The 20,985-nt window shown below is 45.8% G+C and overlaps 1 protein-coding gene and 1 pseudogene across 2 annotated transcripts; both read right to left on the minus strand.

Moving 5' to 3' along the window:
- Nucleotides 1–2,879: 2,879 nt before the first annotated feature.
- Nucleotides 2,880–3,362, minus strand: LOC118905224 (annotated as a pseudogene).
- Nucleotides 3,363–4,183: 821 nt separating this feature from the next.
- Nucleotides 4,184–19,892, minus strand: TNFAIP3 (TNF alpha induced protein 3). 2 transcript variants are annotated; one of them, XM_036871975.1, is made up of 9 exons: nucleotides 19,606–19,892; nucleotides 15,913–16,222; nucleotides 12,407–12,597; nucleotides 11,613–11,760; nucleotides 11,277–11,447; nucleotides 9,983–10,163; nucleotides 7,935–8,839; nucleotides 7,085–7,266; nucleotides 4,184–6,374 (listed from the first exon to the last, which is right to left on the minus strand). In XM_036871975.1, the coding sequence occupies exons 2-9, from the start codon at nucleotides 16,205–16,207 to the stop codon at nucleotides 6,090–6,092; spliced, it is 2,358 nt and encodes a 785-aa protein (XP_036727870.1). In that variant the 5' UTR covers nucleotides 16,208–16,222; nucleotides 19,606–19,892; the 3' UTR covers nucleotides 4,184–6,089. The 2 variants fall into 2 exon arrangements, with proteins under 2 accessions (XP_036727870.1, XP_036727871.1); XM_036871976.1 differs by lacking the exon at nucleotides 19,606–19,892 and adding an exon at nucleotides 19,351–19,581.
- Between the last annotated feature and the right edge of the window lie 1,093 nt (nucleotides 19,893–20,985).

Raw genomic sequence — 20,985 nt, forward strand, 5'->3', positions numbered from 1 at the left:
CAATGGCTTTTGATCTCATACCATGTTTAAAAACATTTTTGAGCATGCACTCACAGTATGTGTGTTATTTTAAATTAATTAAAATACACTATTATGTTATATAGAACATTAAAAATCAGAAAATACAGGGATTTTAAAACAGATAAAGATGAATCAAGCAATATTTTCAAATAACTATTTTTATTAATGGTAAAAATACCTTCTGCTCTAAATAAGAAATAAAAATTTTAAACATGTTTTATTATTTTTAAAAAAATCATCTATTGCTTTATAACAAAGCCATTCCAAAGTCTGATTCTAAATTCACTTTGTTGTGATCCTTGACTGAGCTGGAAAAGATACCTACAGAAGATAGAAAAACAATAGAAGTTGGAGAGAAAGAAAAAAAAAAATCGTTGTGCCTCCTTATTCATAATGAATTAAATTTCATTTCCAGCTATCAACTATGCAAAAGTTTTTGTCTAAACTTAGCTAATAAATTTCAATCTTCTTTGATTTCAATTAGTTGGGAAGGTGTAAAGATACATCCATATTTCCAATAAACAGGTTCAAAACCCCCTGTAACTCTTCCTTTGGATACTTTTTAACCAGACTAGAATATTTTGTTTCCAAGTTTAAGTGTGCAGGTAAGAGAGTGTCTAGGTGGCACAGCTATAGCAGTTTCGGTAATAAAATCACATAACAAAGGATAGGTCAAATTTTATTTGTATCAAGATGCAGGAAGTCAGTGAATGAAGGCATTATTGCTACCCCCTCTGAGCTGAGCAACTCACAGTTACTTCAGGACTGCTTGGGTGACAGTGACCCCCCTGATGTTGACAAGGGGAGAACACCAGTAGTAATTCATATATCAAATATCAGCAAAATGAACTCAGAGGTTTCCTGTTTTCTTCCTGCAACTCCTGGTTGCACGCACCCGGCTTTAGGAACAGTAGAAAGCCATGGGGGAATTTTAATTAAAGGAGAAGCATTACCAGGTCTGTGATTTACAAGCATAGGTAACTAGTAAGAGATTGTCTAGAAAGGAGAGAGACCAGAGGCAAAAAAAGATGGCAGGAGGCTGGGGTCCAAGCTGGAGCAGCAGGAGGAAAGGGGGGAAGAATGGATTTGCGAGACATTTTGGAGACACACTTCACAGAAGTTTGGATGTGGGAGGATGGGGAAAAAGTCTAGAGGTGGCAAGGAAGCTGATAATGCCCTTCCCTGTGCATGGAAGGAAGAGGGCAGGAATAAACATTACATGTTCGGTTTCGGATGATCTGAACTTCCACCCATGTGTGGTATGAAGGTGATATTCCACAGTGTTAGAAGTAAAGATCTGGGCAAGCTGAAGCAAAGTCCGTTCCTTCCAAGTCTTATTTTTCAGCCCTCCACGCCTAGGTCCTTTGCCTTTTTGGAAAGTCGTCGATTTCTTTGAGACTTTGAAGAAAGCCACTGACCCCACTTCAGAAAGATAATGTACACACCCCAATATAAAATTGTACATATGCTTTATAGGGTCCCCAGCCCTGAGGTCCATCCACCACTCCAGATTGGAGATGTGCCCTAAGTGGCTCCTTTGCTGCCCTCCAAACCTGCCCTATTTCATTGTATGTGCCATTTCTCTGAGTCAGAGATAGTTTGCTAATTATAAGTCACTTCCTATTTTAGAAATCCTGATGACTTATGGTCAAATGCTTATGTTCATCATGCTGATTGAAGGACTGTAATTTTTAATGTCGGGTGAGAGACAGAGGAAGAATGGAGAAAAAGAGAAGAGGTCAATTCAAGGCTCTGTGATTTCTCTGGGTAAGCATTCATACAGCTCAGATAGGATGGGGTGTCATGGGACACACACAGCATCACCTGTGAATGATTCTTGCCTGATTAAAATGAATCTAATAAGAAGTCTAGAAAGACAAGTGAAATGACACCAGAAGAAAGCAATCTGCCAAATCCAGAATGTGAGCTATTCTACAGAACAAATGACCTAATCACCTTAAAAAATAGCATGAAAACTTAAAAAGGGGGAGTGTCACGGAATAAAAGAGCCTTAAGAAATGTTAGCAATCAAAAGCAATAGGACTCTGTATAGTGGAAAATGTGAGAAATTAGAATACAAACTTAGAATTGGATGGTATTAAAAATAATTTAGCTGGGTGTAATAATGGTTATAGAAAAAGAACCTATTCTTTTCTTTTTTTTAGAATAACAAAAAATATTTTACTAAAACATAAGATTTACAGAAGTTTCCAGACAAGCCATACAAAATGGTCACAAGCTTTTTCTTGAAGGGAGGATTCTACACTTGACAGCAAAGTCACAGTGTTATTAGTGAGGGCTGTGATGTTTGTTTAATGTTCCCATTTTGGTTCAAACAATCAAGCTTGTCCATCTACAGTGTCTAAATAAAGTTAGACTTGGCTAGAGAGCATATTCTAAAGAACTGGTTAGCTGCTTTTAACCAATGCAATTAGATCACCATAAAAAGGGGGAAAGGAGCCCATAAAATTAAAATAAAACTACCTTCCCCCCACCACCAAAAAAATAATAATAATAAAGAAAAACACCCACACCCCTGCAGCTAACCCTGACAACTACCTTCATTCACAGTGCTTTATACTCAAACCATGATGGGGAAATGAATAAAAGCAGAGAAGGGCCACTGCTTTTACACGTTTCGCAACAATCCAGATGGCACTTCTAGCCTCTGCTCATGCTTTACAACAGTGAATCAGGACAAGACATAGATTTGCTAATGTGCATTTAATCACCAAAGGACTGAAGATGTCTGGGCTTTTATTCTGTAATGTTTCTAAGACTGTGTCCATTAAATGCAAACAAAAAAGGAAGTCTTGGCGGAACAGGAGAAGTGATGTACACTTGATGATCGGATAGATTTAAATAGTATTCATGGCATATAGCCTAGTTCATGCTCTAGCTGTTTCTATGGCTTGGGCTTCGTTGGGCTTCCACTGCTCCGCTACATCATCTGCTAACAGATCATCTGGACTGGGAGCACTTAACAAAGCCTGGATCGATAGCAACTGTGCGGATCTGCAGTGCTGGGGACCACTTATCTTTCAAAACATCTAAACATATTCTTCCCAACTTGTCTACATTAGGATGATTAATTTTGGTCACGAAACGTACTTTAGGGGCTGCCATTGGGTATTCTTCTGGAAGGAATAGTTCAAGTTTAAAAGTCCCTCCCTCAAAGGGGGAATCCTGAGGGCCAGCAATGACCACATGAACGTAACGGGCGTTGCTCTCATCTGGTTCTGCTTTAATGCCGGCACCTGGCTCTGCCAGCAAACGCTGGGTTTCCTTGATAATCCTGCGGGGCAGCCCGGCCATCTTGTCCGATCCCGAGTTCGGCCTCTGGTCTCAAAAGAACCCATTGTTATCAATTAGAGATACACACTGATGTATATGTGAGTGTGAGGACACAATATCTGGAATTTGCTTTAAAATAATCCAGAAAAAAAAAAAAGAGGTGACAGATGAAACAAACTTGGCAAGATGTTTCTAACTGTTGAAACTGGATGATGGATATATGGGGGCTCATGATACTCTTATCTGTTTTCTTGTATGTTACAATTTCCCACAGTAAGTTTAGAAATAATTATCAATATTTCTTTAAATGCATGGCTCTAAAATCTGGCTGATGATCAGAATCTCCTGGGCAGCTTTAAAAAAAAAAGAGAGAGACTCCAGGAGCTGCACAGTCCTTTGGCATTAATCTTCTATAGGTACACTTGTACTGGGTGGAAGAATGGGCCATTTATAATTTCCCAGGACACTGGTGCCACCGGCGCTCATGGCCAGCACCGTCATAGGTCACCTCTTCTAAGATCTGACCCAGAAGTCTTACACTCCTTCCTCCCCTCTGATTTCTTTCCTTCCTGTCTCTCTCTGCTCCTCCCCCTTGTCTTTTCTCTCTGTACTTCAGTAAGGCTGAGGGCAGGAAACTGCAGAGAAGCACAGGGAACAGGCACCGGCACGTCTTTCCTACTTCCCTCTGGGCCTCCATGCCTTCCCTGTTAAACCAGATGCCTTACCCTTAACAGTCAGTTCTCTTAATATCTATGGGTGGGAGATGTACCCCCAGCCCAGGTGTTCCTTGAAATAAAGTTGTTTGGGAAGTGTGGCCTTAATATTGGGGCCTTTTTCTTCCACCGTTCGTAAACAGAAAACATCAAAATTTGTTCTTAAATAATTTACTTTTTAATCTTGACTTCTGTGAAAAGTTACATTTAAATTTAGGAAAACTTGAAGAAAGCCAATAGAGAGTCTACAGTTTTCTATCAGAGACAACTAAATGTGCAAATTTCAAATGTTTTCTATAATAAGTATAAATAATTCCATTTATTCACATTAAGAATGAAAATGTTGATACATATAAAATATTAAAAGAGCAACTTCAAAAGAACTAAATGAAAACACTGAAGTTTATCTGAAATCTTTAGAAAGACATTATAAAGAGATCTGTCAAGGAAAAAGGCTTATGGTATCTCAAGGGGAAAACACATCACGTAGGACAAGTAAAGACTATGGAGAGTTAGTTATAGATTGCCAAAATTTTCAGGTCTTAAGTCCAGACCCTCGAAAAAAAAAAAAATAGCAGCCTTTACCTCTGGGGACAATGTGTTTCCCTTCTTTTTTCTTCTAGAACAAGTATGAAAGCAACACAAAACACACAGAGAAACTGCAGGCCAAGGACAGAAAGAAATTTCCTCGTACTCATGGTTACAAGGTTGTGCTGTCCCAATGCTAAGGTGGCCACGAGGTCACTGCCCTGCACCCCAGCACACAGCATGAACACAGCAAGCAAAACCATCACCAAACGCTCCATATTTCCCCGTGACCTTCTCCAATCTCATCCCTGCTCCTTCCCAATCGTCTCTCTAAGGAGGTAGGATACGCAGAAGCATCTATACACTGTGGAGAACGGTTTCTCATCGGAGGGCTGGGAAGTGGCTCTGGCCAAAGTTTCACGAGGAAGCGTGAGAGTTTAATGAATTTATTTTCGATGCGACTTCTTCTTTCCAAAATGTGTGGAAAAGGTCAACTCCCCTACTGTGGTCAGGAGTTTGCTGTGTCTATAACATGACTGAGAGCCAGTATGTTATCTCAAGAAGACAGTATAGCAATTTCTGCAGACCAGAAGAAACAGCTTCACTTAAATAACCTGAAAGTTTGCAATAAAATAAATAAAGTGATTACACAGACACAAAAGTCTGCTGGTGGAGTTCACGTGGGCTGTGTCTAGAGTCATGCTTGCCCCTACAACAACCAGAAAATAGGTTATTATTATCAGTCAGTCTTCTTACTTAAACTTCTGGGGCAGCAGCACAACGTAACAAACAAAATTCCCTCATACATAACACAAGGGGCCATTATGCATGTATACAGGTTTATGCTCACCTCAGTTCAAGTTAACCTTTAGAAGTAAAGACAGTGATCACCAAAAGAGTTACACATGTGCCCACTGAGAATACTCTGAGTTTTACAAGGTGCATATCGCAAGGAGCAGCTGGTGTGCTTTTCACCGTGGACTTGTTCAGTCCCAGCAGCCTCGGCATCAGTCTGTGGACGGTTCTGCTTCTGCCGGCTCCGTGGGAAAGGAACGAGGCAGGGAGGGAAAAACCATGAACGACTGGCACTCCGCGTCTGCCCGTTATCCCTGAGCTTCCCGAGCTTCCGGCACAGGGCCTGCGGGCCTCAGCTCGCCATCTCCGAGAACTGCTGATGGAGGGCAGGGGGACTGGCTCCGAGCTTCCCAGCCCGCCTGACCTGCGTCTTTCCCCTTTTCTCGAAAGATGACGCAGCAGTCCTGGCACGTGTTCTGAGTCCATGAGGTTCCTGGCCGCCTGCTTGGAAGGAGAGGAGGAGGAGCTCTGGGCTGAAGCCCACACCACCTGCGGCCAGTCACACGCTTCAGATGCCAGGCCGGTGACCAAGAGCTTCTTTCCTCCCCTGCTCAGAGACACCCCGGGCCCGCCGTGCAGGGCCGGACCCTCGGGTGGCACCGGGGGCGCAGAGAACACAGCACCGTGCGGGCTAAGGCTCCAGGCCCCTCCGGGCCGGGGCTGGCCCCCTGGGTCAGGTTAGCCGTACATCTGCTTGAACTGAAAGCACTCGTTGCAGTAGCCGTTGCACTTGGCGTTGCCGAAGTGGTCACAGGCGGGGGCCCGGCAGCGCTGCGTGGGGGGCTCCTCAGGGACGGGCTCGGGCCGCCGGGCGCTGGTGCCCACGCGCTGGCCGAGGTGCTGGCACTCCATGCACAGCTCCTGGCTGCAGCAGGCCAGCACGTCCCTGCAGGTGGCCCGCGTGCACTTGGGCCAGGAGGTGCTCTGGGTGGCTCGGGGCAAGTCTCGGTGCTGGCTCGCCCTCTGGGTGGAGAAAGCAGAGAGAACCACTGTCACGTTCGTTGTTCAGGGACCACACGGTGCCATCTCATCCGACGGTGTGGGTTCTACAAAGGGCTGGGTGTGGTGAAGGGCATCTGCCTGACCAAGGGGACAGGGGGAGCCTCCAAGGACCTCTCCTCCCCATCCCATGAGAACAGACCTGGCCCCAGGGAGGCCCGGTGGAACCACCAACCCTAACACGGAGGCCGGCAAAGGCTGGCCCGGCTCGCTTCCATCTGGATTAATACTAAGGTGCCCTCATTTAGACCGATTCCCTACCACCCTCCAACCAGTAGGAGAGGCGTCTATCAATGAATGTTTGCTTTTCTTATATGCCAGTAAGTGGAGGCACCCGGGATGTTCTGCCTCTTCCTTCTATCTCATAATAAGAGGATTATTTAAGAAAGTCTGCACTTCTGCTACAAATCCAAGAAGTCTCCGATTGCCATTTGGCTTTTCGGAGGCTTTAACGGGTTTTATTCCACGGCTGGTTTTATTTGCTTCTTAAAATGAATCTAAAGTAAACTTAGGCCATGAAAATCAATAGGAACTGCTGCGCTTCCAGCCCTGGGGGCCAGGCTGACTTTTCCCCTGGTTTTTCCCTGGAACTCAGCAGGGAGGAAAGCCTGCTTATCACTCCGGCAAGGAGGCCGGGCCCACAGGAGAGGGGGAAGTCCCTCAAGATGTCTCACCAGGTGCTCTTCAGTCCTTTTCGCTTCATGAAATCTCTGATTCTGAGCTTCGATGAAACACTTCTGACAGTATCCTTCAAACACACTGCTTCCGAGGGCGCCGCATTCCCTGCCCAGGCAGGGGACAGTGTTCTGGAACCTGGAGGCCGTGGGGCTGGCTTTCCCTGAGGCAGGGACAAAATCTACAAGAGAGCAGAGGCTCATCAGCAACATGTACGGTTCACCAAGCGGACAGACGCTGACGTCAGAGAAACAGACAGGTTCCTAATGCAGATTAGCCCAGCTGCGCTCTACCTACGAGAGCAACCTTTCAGAAACCTAGCAAAATAGCCAAGAGAAATAATACTAAAATAAAAACATCTTTGACTTTACAGATCTCTCCCTTTGGAACATGCCGCACTGGTCGGTCACAGTAACAGAACAAGCAGAGACATAAAGTGCCCGTCCTTCTTTCAAATTTGAGATTTCAAAAACCACAAATGGACTCTTACAACGTCAGTGAAGGCCGCTCTCTTTCCAGCTACCGCTCATCAGGTTTTGAATTTTCCCTAGTATGCCAGAGTTTCAAAAGAAGTCTCGTTTAAATTCTACCTTACAAACACTACACCACATGACCTTATAAAAACAAATTCTCTGAACTCTACCCACAGGGCTCTTGTGGGTTTTGGAACATGCTGTTCTGTGCTTCTGCTTCCACGTGTGCCGGCAGAGCCACTGTGACTGTCCCCCCACGCAAGGCACACTCTACGCCACAGCCCCTTCTTGAAGGGGCTCCCTTCTTGAATTTCAGGGGCAAACTGCCTTCTACGTGGGGTTTTGAAACAGGGGTGAAACCCATCCTCTCACTCACGTTTATTTTCTCTGTACTCGATGAAACACAGCGTGCAAAAGCCTTTGTTCTCTGGAGTCCCAAAGTACATGCAGCCCGCTTTCCTGCACTTGCTGGTCCCCGTCCTGTCCCCTGGAGTCCGTGCGGCCGGGGAGCGGCGGCCAGAGGGAGCCTCGGGCCCGGCTCTGCGGCAGGCGTGCGGGGAGAGGCTCTGTGCGAGCTGTGAGGGGTCAGACTTGGAGCGCTGGTGGCAGGAGAGGGGGCTGCTCGAGCTGAGGTTCGGGGCGGGCTCGGCTGTAGTCCTTTTAAAGCAAGCGCTGCAGATCCCATTAAACGTCCTGGTGACGTCCTGGAGGCAGGCTCGGCACTTGCCGGGGTCGAGATGCTGCGCGGGGTCCGAGCGGTGGCCCGCGGGGAGCTGCCGGGCGTTGTGGCATCGCTCGCAGAAGCCATTGTGCTGCACGTTGAGGGTGAAGGGGCAGCCGGGGCTCCTGCACTTCATGGCCGTGGTCTCGCTGAACAGGAAGAGACTGGGTGCTGTCGGAGGGGCTGAGTGGGGACCCCCGGCGGGCTCCTCGGGGCTCCAGGCCTCCCCCCGGGAGGCCCCGAGCACCAGGCGGGGCAGCGCCTCAGGGCCCGGCTTGGAGCTGAGCTTTGGGGCTTTGGTTTGTTTCTTTTGCCGCCTCTCCGAGCACTCGTGGCACAAAGGCTGGGTGTTCACGGACATGAAGAAAGGGCAGTTGGGCGTTTCGCATTTGATGTCCATGAGAGAAAGCTGGGGGACGGAAGGTTCCAAAGGATTCTGGGGGTGCGTGTCTCTCCGCCCCTGCTCATTGTTTTCCTGCCACTTCTTGTACTCGTGCTGGACAAGCTCAAAGTAATCATCTACCAGGTTTATTTCTTTGGGTAAGTTAGCTTCATCCAACCTAAAGACCAAAAGGAAAAACATGAGACTACACACATACACACACACACACACACACACACACACGATTTTACACCACTAGATCATAGAGCAAACTTTTAAAATGTGGACTGTGGTGATAATTTCATAACCATTCATTGAAACGCAGCCTATGACGAAGACTTTGCACCTCTAACGTAACACAGTCCAATACTGTTGAGAAGACGTCATTATTTCGAGAATCAGTCTTATTTAATTAATTTTGGTCCACCCCAAATTATAGATAATTCTAAAGAAAGGGCTACTCAGGGGCTGCTTCTACACTTAATTACCCTCTTCCTCTTTGAAAAAGTCACTTTTACTTTCTAACTTCTCAGAGATCAAATTTCTAGTGAAACATTATTCAGGGTATTCATTTGCGATGAGCTTACTTTATAGTACAAACTACCTTGTAATGTGTTCTGTATTTTGCTTTATTAATTTATTTTATTAATTTTAAACGTGCACCTGGTCTCTATTTGCGGTAACTGCCACCAGCAGTAACTAAGAGGCATACACACCATCAGGCGCTACCTACTGACTTCTGACTCTGTAATTTGTTCATCTCCACCCTGAGAAACCGATTCTCTTAGGCCTTCTCGGTCTTGTGCATTTCAAGTTCTAGGAAATAGGCATCTCTTTATCATCAAGCCAGTGTTTACAATTTTGATATCTGTACAACCTGCACCCTGGGTCTCTCCTCCCCACCCCATGTGGTAAAGTCACGTGCCTGCCACATAAACACATTCTACAGCTCAGTCTGTGTCTGGTGTGTCTGCCTTACCCAGAAGCCAGGAGAATGAGTGTTTTGTTTCTAAGAATTTTCGCTTGCTAGTCTAGGGCAATTAAAAAAAAAACAACCCATCCTTGATGTGAACGCACTTTTTAAAGCCACAGGGCTGACGCTCAGCATCCAGATATGCAGAAAAATCATTTTGGATAAATTACTTGTTCCCATTTGAAACCCAAGTTAGTGCTACCTGAAGTGATTGTCTCTGACTCACACACAAGCCCCTAAACTTGTTTCACGCTGGAGGAAACCAGCTTCAAATAACTCTACTGTTGGTCTTTGGGGTAGCAGCAGCTTAAAGATGACAAAGGATAGAGCAAAAAACAAACTGCTTACTTTGCAGCGTTAATTAAATGGGTGGTGCCATGGTCCCAGCCTTGAACAGGGATTTCTATCACCATCAAGTACTCTTTCAGGAGCTTTTCCTTCATCTCATTTTCAGGATCTGTCAAAAAGTGAACTTTTAAGTCTTCGAATCTTCCTCTCTCTCTGTTAACAAGTGGAACAGCTCGGATTTCTGAGGGAAAAAAATAACACATCAGCAAAATATGATTCTACTAAATGAGATTATGTGTGAGGCCATATATATAACGACTACATTTTGAAAATGCAGAAAGGATACAACTACAGAGTGGAAAAGTATTATCTAGCCACAAAATCAAATGGGGAAACGAACTGTGCTAAACTCTAATAAAAAAACACATGGTTGGGACTTCCCTGGTGGTGCAGTGGATGAAAATCCGCCTGCCAATGCAGGGGACACGGGTTCGAGCCCTGGTCCGGGAAGATCCCACATGCCGCGGAGCAACTAAGCCCGTGCGCCGCAACTACTGAGCTTGCACTCTAGAGCCTGGGAGCCACAACTACTGAGCCCATGCACCTACAGCCCGTGCTCCACAACAAGAGAAGCCACCGCAATGAGAAGCCCGCGCACCGCAACGAAGACCCAATGCAGCCAAAAATAAACAAAATTTTAAAAATCCAAAAAAACCAAAAAAACCCTACACGGTTTCCAGGAGGCCCACAGCATATTAAGCAGCCTGGAGACAGTAGGTCTTATTGGTTAAATCCCACACTCAGAACCAGACCGACCTGGGTTCGAGTCCTGACTTTGCTACCATCCATCTCTGTGACATCAGGTAAGTTATTTAACTTCTCTGGCCTTCAAGTGCCTCATCTGTACTATAAGGCTATCGCATCCACAGGGATGCTGTGAAGATGAAGTGAAATGAAATAATGTACCTAAGCCTTTGTAAAGTGCCTTATTAGTTCCTCATTAAGCTACTACAATAATAGCTAACCTGCCAGACATTTACCTGCCCCATGCCAGGCACTGTATTATGGACTAATTAAGAAATGGTAGCAGTAATATATATTATCTCCCACTTGCCACTAACATGCTGAAAGTACTTCCCAAACTATAGACAAAAAGTTGCAGGCACATTACGATGACTGTTATTGCATCACTGTTGCTAAACAACTGACAGAACACTGTATTTCAATAAAACTAATACACTTAAATGAGACTTTCAATAAGGAGCAAAAAAGCAAACCCTGACGTTCAGGAGGAACGGGGTGTACCAGTATCTAACAGCAAGTACAAATGTGAATAGATGTTCAGTTTTCTCACCAGGTCCACTGTCCTTCATGGTCACCAGGGGTACAAAGTGTTGGCTGTCGTAGCCGAGAATGATGGGGTATCTGTAGCATTCCTGCGCAGGCCAATGGAGAGGCAAGTAAATTCCGCCCACCTTCAAAGGAGCGAAATTGGAACCCGATTCCAAACTTCTCAGCATTTTGTCTGTTTAAGGAAACAGAAAGAAACAATAAGGTCCTCCGTGGCTTTCATCAGATTCCATTCAACTATGGTCTCCTGTAACCTTTGGTAGCATGGGTTTTGCTAAGAGGTAAAGCGCTAAAGCTGAAAAGCACTTAAATACAGGTAAGCCCTCAGCAGGCATCTCACCTGAAATGACAATGATCGGCCTTCTGAGGATGTTGCACAGGACAAATATGTGTATTTCTTCCAGTGAATTATACTGAAGTCCACTGCGGGCCACTGGTATGTCCGTGGATGCCATTTTGACAAGGCTGTCCCATTCATCAGTCCAATTCTAAGGGGACAGAAAGGAAATCACTGAATGTACTCTGCACTAAAAAACAATTCTGGCTTCACTCTATAATCAATCACTTGTATCACTCAGCTTACTTTTACCCTTTCTTGAAATTATCATTTAAACGATCACCCTTTTGTCCCCACTTTGGTTTTCTTCCCTTACTTTTTTCCACTACAAGGCAAACTCAAAAGTAGGGGAGGATGGGGACAGCACCTGCTTTCAAAAAAATCCCTGATGAGGCATAATGTCAACGCTCCTCATCCAAATGTGCACAAAAATCCCAAACTTGTGACTGAAAATGGGGAGGCACCCGTCTGAATTTGATTGGCTGGCGCTCAGTAAAGCATGAGAAGGGCAATCAAACTGAAAAACAACTAAAACGCCACAGGGAAGCCCAAGATCAGAAAGATCATTCTAAAATGACTCCCCAGCTGGGAAGCTGCTGCCCTGGAGCCCCCCAGCAGTGACAAGAGCCTCAGGTCCATCCCACAGGAGGCTTCTGGTGTTTTCCATCGACTCTGCTTTGCCAAGTTCACGTGACCCGGCAAATCACATGCTCCTTGAGAGCAGGGACTGGCCGAAGGTACTGTTTTGCCACCATGGAGCTCTGTCAATAGATGCTTGATGAGGAAACACAACATACCCGGGTATCGTAGCAAAGCCCCGTTTCCACGAATTCCTGAGACTTAAGAGACTCCAGCTGCCAGCGGAACTTAAAGTTGCGGGTGTCCGTCTCCTTGAGGGTGCTGAAGAGCGCCTTCCTCAGGACCAAGTCTGTGTCCTGAACACCCCACATGTACTGGGAAGCAGCGTGCATGAGGCAGTTTCCGTCACCTGAGGACAGAAGGGAAGCAAATTCAAGCAATCTACATCTAAGGCCTAGCAGGGGTTTACAGAATAAACTAGCCTTACGGCTACCATGCGGGGACCCAATAGCGCTTGTGAGAAACGCCAGTGGTTTAATGTCTTAGTCGAAGGGCTAACTGGTAACATTTCACAAGGTGATGACAGCTTTAACGAAAGAAAAATATATCATTCTTTGAACTCTTATTTTTAATGACTGATACTAACAGAGCCAAGGAACCAGGGACCGAGAGTCAGGGGCCCTTGGTTCCAGCCTCGCTCTGCCCTAACTAGTTTAGGTGACCTTGGGGGGAAATTCCTTAACGTCTGAGTATTTTTCCTTTGGAAATGAGGACATTGGATTATGATCTCTGAAGTCCATTCCTTCCTAACATGCCTTGATTTTCTGGCTAAGACGCTGGCACTATTGCTCTCTGACTCTGAGAGAGAACCCCCAGGGTGACATGCTCAAACTAGGAAGCTGGTCTGGCTCCATTTACTAGACAGGGACGGTCTGGCCGTGACTCAGCGGTACATGACTTGACCATCCCACCACAGCCTTTGGGGCCTGGGAGCTTCCTCTCCTGGTCTGTAAAGTGGGATTGAGAAGACTGAATTACCTACTGCCTGCCCACCTCACCCCCAGAAATGCCTTGTGTGAACCCGCCTGTTAGCAATTAGAGTCCTTTTTCAGAGTTAAAGAGGGCCTCGATGTCTACATTTGAAAATAATTCAGTGTTTAGGGCTGGCACTTGAAGAATTTTGAGCCTTCTGAGAAAAAGATAGGTCTAATTTTATTCTATCACTTTGTTACTTTTAGAGGTTAAAATCCACAATTCATGAGACTGCATTGCTTTTTGAACTCCAAAGAATAAACATTTTGGAGGTCTGTTTAATATTTAAAAAATTCACTCCTTAGTCTCTTTTGGGAAGTGCATAATTGTTTTTATAAAGAAAAGTTCAATCGTGTTCTTACATTGTTCTGTGGGGCAATAAAGCTATTTGAAATTTTATCAAATCTTAATTATAGTCAACTGTAAACAACAACAACAACAACAACAACAACAAACCCTCAAAAATATATCCGCAGCCAGTATCCGTTCAATTTACACACTCAGAAAAACTAGCTAAATAAACATTCAGACAAATGAACCAAAAAGATCGCTCAAGGCTTGTGTCTTGGCAGAAATGTAGCAACAACTGCATTCTGTTGAAATTTCCCCTTTGCAAAATCTAGAGCAAAGATAAGGCTTTTTTTCTTCTTGTGCTTACTTTCAGTTCTTTATTGAGATGCACCAGCATAAAATTCCCTAAGTAACATCTGGAATTCCCCAGCGCTAAGTTATTTGACTAGCAATTGAGCAACAGCTATTGTACTTTTTGTTCTGGTGTGTAGACATTTAAAGTGCGAAGTGCACCCTGGACTTTCCAAGTGGGTGTGGTCAGGGTGAGCTGGAATAGGGCTACTCATTATACAAGTGAAATCGCTGCAGCCAATAGACGTTGGAATTTTTCACATGAAGTTTCAATTTTATGCCACCTACTCCCTTCCTCATTCACCACAGTCTCATATCCTCAAATGCAAACTTGTGAATCACCCCCTCCCCAAACAGACCATTGAGTTTGTAGAGCCCTCCTATAGGGGGAAGGCTTAAAAAAAAAGTGCTAATAAAAATCAGAGAGGAAAAGTCATTTGTTTCCTTCCTTCCCCTAAATATCTTTTCTTCCTTTTCCAGAAATTTAAGGAACTTTTTTGCAAGTGGTGAAATAAAAGGATTCTGAGCCTAAAAATCCTTACTTCTCAGAAAATGATATCAGAATGCACTTGCTTTTGTAGTTTTGTTTGGAGCGTGAATCCTTGATTTAAATGACCTATCTTTGCAAAGCAAGTATTTACTTTTTATATTCCATTTTTTTCTCTTAAGGAACCAGAGCAAGTTAACCCTAAAATCTCAGTTCAGTTCATGATAATATGGTTTTTCTCTTTCTACCACATTTCTAATTTGGCAGAATCTCTTCTTTCCAACTCTCCCACCTCTTTTTGTAACCAAATGGGAGAGAGTTAAAACCACAGACTGTCAGGAACATAAACCCCTTGATGATGACTTAACATAATTACCTACTTCTAAGCATCACTTGACTTAATGCCAAGAACAACGTAAACACTACATAGCCCCAGTTTTCTTTCTATGTTTCTAAGAATCTATGCTTCAAAAATAAAAGCAAGATGTTGAGGTAATGCTAACTTCCAGAACCAAAGGAAAAAAACATGTCCCTCAATCATGCCAAGTTACCCAAGTCAAAAATGGCCAAAGTGAATGTTCCAATTTATTTAAGTTGATGTTCTTATCATCTCACTGTCAACAAGGATGTACTAATTTTGCCCTTCGACGTATTATTTTGATTGGGATGGTTTAGGGTTGTCACTGATCTGAGGACAGGAGCCTTTTGAGAAAAAGGCCTTACTTAAGACCATAAGCAGTCTACTTGCTTCTTGTAATAATTCGCTACGTTTATAAAGTAGAATTTTGTATCTGCATGAAACAGTATGTTCGAACGTTTCTGTGATGTGCATACTCTTGCTCAAAGGAAATAAATAAAAAACAAAACAGTAAAGCTTAGAACAGGAAACACCTACTAGTCATAAAAGGCCATTGGGTAGACAGTCACAGACAGCAAGAAATGCAGTACAGTACTAGAAATCCCTAAAAAAACATGAAGTAGAGGTCTAAAACCTGCACTAAAAATCTCAAGTATCTTTCTAGTTCATATCATGGGATTGTAGGCAACAGAACCCAGGTAAGGGAGGAGCTGACAACAGTCACTGGTTAACCCATAAAATGTCACTGATTCAAGAAGTGTAAGGCCATCATCACAAGCATTTTCTAATGACAGTGGGAAACGCTACCAGTTTTCACACAATGCTTTCCTTTTGAACTTAAAGCCTTTTGATATTTCCATTACTGGCTAAGGAAGGGTATTTCACAGATGATTAAACAGTTGCAAGAATTACATACAGAAGTCATACATACATACCGTACACATATACTTAATAGGTGCATCGTGTCTAGAAATGCATTCTTAAAGCCTCAGTGTGCTCTGCTGTCTAACATACACTAGAAAATATCCTTAATTAAAATATTCACAAAACAAGCTTGCTTTCATTACGTGCCCCTTATAGAATCTCTCTACTAAGGTACCTATGGCCTTAAGAGATTCGATTTGTACTGGTGCTATTACCTTCTAAGAAATGGGCACCCAGGCTGGTGGGAGCCACCCCAGCCCCCAGACAAAAGCACGTCTTACCATTTGTTTTCAGCGCCACAAGCTTCCTGACTTCTCGACACCAGTTGAGCTTCTTCTGGCTTTCCAGGGAGGCCTGGATGTTTCTGTCGATGAGAGCATTGTGGATGATCTCCCGAAACTGTGGACAAAACTGGCAAGTTCTGAACATTTCCAGTGTGTACCGGTGCATGGCTTTAAAATGGTGAATGATTCCATTGGTGGGTTTAAAAATATCTTCTGGAGTTCTCTCTCTTATCTTCACAGCTTTCCGCATATTGCTCAAATACAAAGCCAGAGGAAGGAGTTGCTCAGCCATGGTGCTCTCCAACACCTGAAGAGGAGGGAAAGAAAACCCCGTGCCGTTAGCTCGGCTTTGATATGACTCCTGTATACCTGCCTGCAGGAAACCCCAGTGTTTGATCTTGTCATTACCCTAAGCGGTAGGCAAAAGATCTTAGTCACCTCTACTCCCAGGGTACTAGCTGGCCCCAAAGATGAACTCACACCGGACTGTTTTAAGTTACATCACTTTTGAAGATTAGTCTAAACAAGAGAAGGAAGGCGGGGAGTGGGCAACGAGGAGGAGGGGAATAACCCATGTTTTCAGTAACATTTGTCAGGGAGCCAAGCCTGTCTGTCAGCAACAGGTATGGTGCCTCGTAACCGACTGAAAATCCCACTTCATCCTGATGCCGCTCCGGGGCAGCCACTGGATTTTAGGCGCCCTGAATGCCAGTTACAGGCACAATGTAGTCCTGACAAGTCTGGCTCCTTGCCTAACAGCACCACCGAGCAACCCTTGCTCTTAGGCAAAGTCTTGATTGACCTCTTTCAAGCACTCCCTCCCTATACTGGAAAGATAATAAATATTTTGTGAAAAGTCCTGCAATTTTATGCTGCCACCTAGGCTATTGATTGGACTTTTCTCTTTAGTCTCCAAAAGAAATGTTTATAAAGCATTTACTTGTAAAATGTATTATACAAAGAGTTAAACTGAATGTTTTATAACCAACAAAAAAGCTTATTCCCAGCAAGATGTTTTGCAATTTTAAGAGCAAACAGTCAGCGGTCTTTCAGAACCTCTCCACTGAACTTAACAACATCAGAATAAAAAATAGAATAATAATAACAATAATAGAATAATAAATTCTATACTTCCAAGAGCAGATATTGGAAGTACAGAATTATATTCTATATAATTACAGAATTAACTGTATTACTTCAACTCAACCGTCAACCAAATTTTATTATCGTCCTCCAGGTACCAACACTCAGGTGGATTTCGCACCCTGTCTTCACCCTGAAATCTTCAAGCACAATGAACCGGTGGAAAGAAATAAAAGTCTGGAAGCAGACAAGGAAAGAAGTTTCAGCCAGAGGGACCACTCAGCACAAATGAAAGAGGAGGGGGGCAAACCCCAGCATCTCCAACCCATGCCAACAGCATGGAATGATGGAATGATGTAACGTGGGATCTTTACAGAGCACAGCTTTGTGGAGAGCCAGCTCACATTCGCTGGCCCTTAGTAGGGTACCTTGCCATCCATCTTAATTTCCAAAATGAAGACAAAGACATTTTCAGAGCATGAAGAGAGCCCCTAGGAAGTTTCACTGCATTTGTTGATCCCACTCCTGTGTCATACTCTTTACTAGGGCAAGCCTCTAGCTGAGAAAGAAGCTAAACCAATGTAAGAGGGAGAAGAAACCTAGATTACAGAGAAGCCAGTCCTGGTGGGTCTCAGCTCTCTCAAAGCCATTGATTAAATGGTCTAAATTCTCATGGCCCGCTCCAAGGAGAGAGGTAGACTAGAAGACTCTGAGGTTGCTTCTAGAGGTGGTAGATTTAGCTCAGGATTCCTTATCTGATAGCTGGATGGTGCCTGGAAGAAGTCATTCTCTGGGTCAAATGGTAATCAGTGCTTTGATGTCAGATATTCCTTGCAGGTGGATTTGGGCAAAATCATGGCAGGACCACAGACACAACGAAGGGACAAAAATATCACACACACTTCCCCTTGGTGGCATGGCAAATGCCTCTTTCACGATGTCATTCATTTGTCCATCCATCACTCAACAAGCACTGCCTGACCACATACTTCTACTGCCTGGCCATCAGCTTGATGCTGAGGCTAAAGATGAAGACAACCTTATTGCCCGGCTTGAAATCACATGACCACCTTAGTCTCCATCCACGGCAACTGCAGTACCGGTCCTGCTCAGGTAGGTCCCACACCATCCAAGGGAAGGGCTTTGCTGAGAAGCCCGGTCTTCCAGCACCCGCCCCTTGCTAATCTCAGAACACTACCCCTGTGGTTGCAGTGCCTGCTCCTCTCACAAGGAAACAGACACACAAGAGGAAGATTTGAAACAAGCTAGTTGTAGCCTCTTTTTGCTTTTTTGACTCTTCTATTATCTTCTTCTTCACCTAAGATCTTTCAGCAAAGTTCTCAAATAGTGAGAGCTGGAACCATAGGCAAGACATGCAAATGTCAACATTTGAAAGCCCGGTGTCACCTCACTCATAGGTTCAGCCTCGCACGGCCTGCAGAACCGCCTCCTTAAAAGAAATCAAAACCCACCGCCCAACTGCCCAGGACTTGGACTTCTCCACACTTAAGATTAAAGAATAATCTGACCAGTGATAAAGAATTTCTGAGCTATGACTGTAATGTCCTTATATGCAAAGACAAACAACATTACCTGTAACACTTCTTTCATGTTTGTTACGTCATTGGCTTTTTATCAACAAATATCGACTTTTTAGAAAGTACCCCTCCAAAAATTCAAAAATTGTACAAAGAATTGGGAAAAAAAAAAAAAAAAAAAAGAAGCACTTTAGACCACCGAGACTGAAGCAGTAACTGGCTGTTTAATACTCTGGGACATTAGGGCTGTGGTCCAGAGGACCCTGAAACACTGGTTCTCTCAGAAGGCTGCCCTGAGATATTGACCAGAGCGGCTTTCCAAGGAAAGATCAGAGGCAGGGAGAACTGCAAACAAAGCGGTCTCAACAAGTTCTGAGCTCCTTCCTTACTTAATACCACGGCTTTCCTGAAAGGCCAGGTGGCAGGATGTGGGACGACCCCAGCTGACAAAGACAGTCTGACTGGGGGATAGGGGCCTGCAGATGCTCTAAACTGGAGCCCCCAAAGGCAGGCCGACCACCCACTGCTACACGCATACTTCTCTGACACTGCTTAACTCTCAGTGTCTGCAAGCCGTCCCCGGGAAGTTGAGCTGACCTGGCTCCCCGCCCCCTGGGTTTTGCTGCCCCTGAGACATCCCACACCTTTGGGCTGGTGCTACAACAATCTGGAAAGAGGCCACAGCAGTTTGCAAGGGCTACGTAGCCGTAAGCATGCAGAGCTTGATTCCAAAAAAGACAAGCCAAAGAGCAAAGCACCAATGACCACCCGCGACCAAGCGGCCCCGGGGGCGACTCTCCCCGCAGGCAGCTACCTTTCAAGTTCTCTGCATTATCTGCAAGAAACAGCTGGCTGGATCCTTGAATCCCGGCTGTCACCCCAACATCTGGCTCGGCCCCCTCAACTCTCAGCAGATCAGAACCTACAACGGGTACAAACGGCCAACAAACTCCCCTCTGGAACCGCTGCAAAACCAAGGCCAGGTCGACGGGGCCAGCCCGCGGGTCGCTGCCAAATTCGCACCCGCAGCCCTTGCCCGGGGGAGACGGCACAGGGACGCGGGGGTTACCTCTTCGGGACACGCGATCCTCTGCAGAAACCCCAAGTGCAGGTCAGGACAGGCGTGCGCAGCTGGCTGGGGTCACGGTCGGGGTCGGGGCCAGGTGGAGGCGGCGCCCCATGGACGCTCTGTTCGGGGTTAGTTCGCGGGCCGCGCCGGCCGGGGGTGCGGATCTCTTCTGCCGCCGCCGCTGCCGCCGCAGTTTCCCCGGCGGCCGCTCTTGCTGCTCCGCCCCCGCGGCCCCTAGCTCGTTGCACTTGGCCGCCGCCAAGGCTGCAGACTGCCAGTTCTCTTTTTTCCCTTTCTGTTTTACCGCCCGCGGACAGCCGGGGATTTCCACCCAGGGACTTTCCAGTCACGTGACGCGGGCCGGGCGCCCGGAGCCGGTGGTCTACTGCCGCTAGGGGGCGCAGGAGACGCGGGAGGCCCGATGCGCTCCGCCCCGCCCCGTCCCCGCCCCGTCCCCGCCCCGCCCCGCCTCGCCCGACGCCCGAGAAACTCCTGCGCCCCGCCCCGGGGTGTCCCCGCGTGAGTCACCTGGGCATTTCGGAAGCTGGACTCAACGTCACATCCATGTGGAAATCGCAGTGATGGGAACTGGAAATGAAATAGGTTCTTTTTCTCAGCCGTTTTTCTGCAGAAAATCATCAGCTGTGGAGAACAGAAGGGAAATCATAAAGAAAGAAAACCCTAAAAACCACCACAGGCCTGCGCTGGGTTTGCAAAGCTTGGACTGCGCACGTGATGAGCTCGTAGGGGAGCGCCCAACTCTGGGCCCCCGGGGGGATTTCGAGAAAAAGATGCAGTCACAGCCCTTGGTCCCCATCCGCAGCATTCGTGCCAGCCCCGGACCCCAGGCTGCTGCGATGCCGTTTCGAAGTGACGTCAGATCTCGTGGCCCTGCAGCCTCGAAATTCTCAGGGGCAAAGCCAGTCTTAGATAAAATTAAGAATCAGAACCACTATAACCCCCCGTCCTTCACTTGATTGATTTCCCATCTCCATTTCTGCGTACCAGGGGCCCGGGTGGCATCCCATTCAGGTAGCATATCAGTTGAGAAATCACTTCTAGTCCCTTCCTGTCCTTGCCACGTACCCCTAAGATCTTATTAGGAGTCTTTTCAGCCCCCCTCACACCCCCTTATTAAATAGCATTCTAAGGGCAGTGTCTTCACCTAGAGGGTGTCCTGTGGAAATAGGAGTCAGCCCCCTTGGCTGTGCAGGAACATGAGTTGTGGAGAGGGGGCACTAGGTCCTTTTACTGTCTTGGTCACCCCCTTGGCTCGGCTCATTTTCTAGAATGACTTGACTAGAACCAGACTGAAGTATTCTGTACCACTGCCCCCTTGTAGACTTAGGTATACTTGTCAGGCCATATATCTCAAGTTTT

Source organism: Balaenoptera musculus, chromosome 12 (genome assembly GCF_009873245.2).
Source record: "Balaenoptera musculus isolate JJ_BM4_2016_0621 chromosome 12, mBalMus1.pri.v3, whole genome shotgun sequence".
NCBI classification, from domain to species: domain Eukaryota; kingdom Metazoa; phylum Chordata; class Mammalia; order Artiodactyla; family Balaenopteridae; genus Balaenoptera; species Balaenoptera musculus.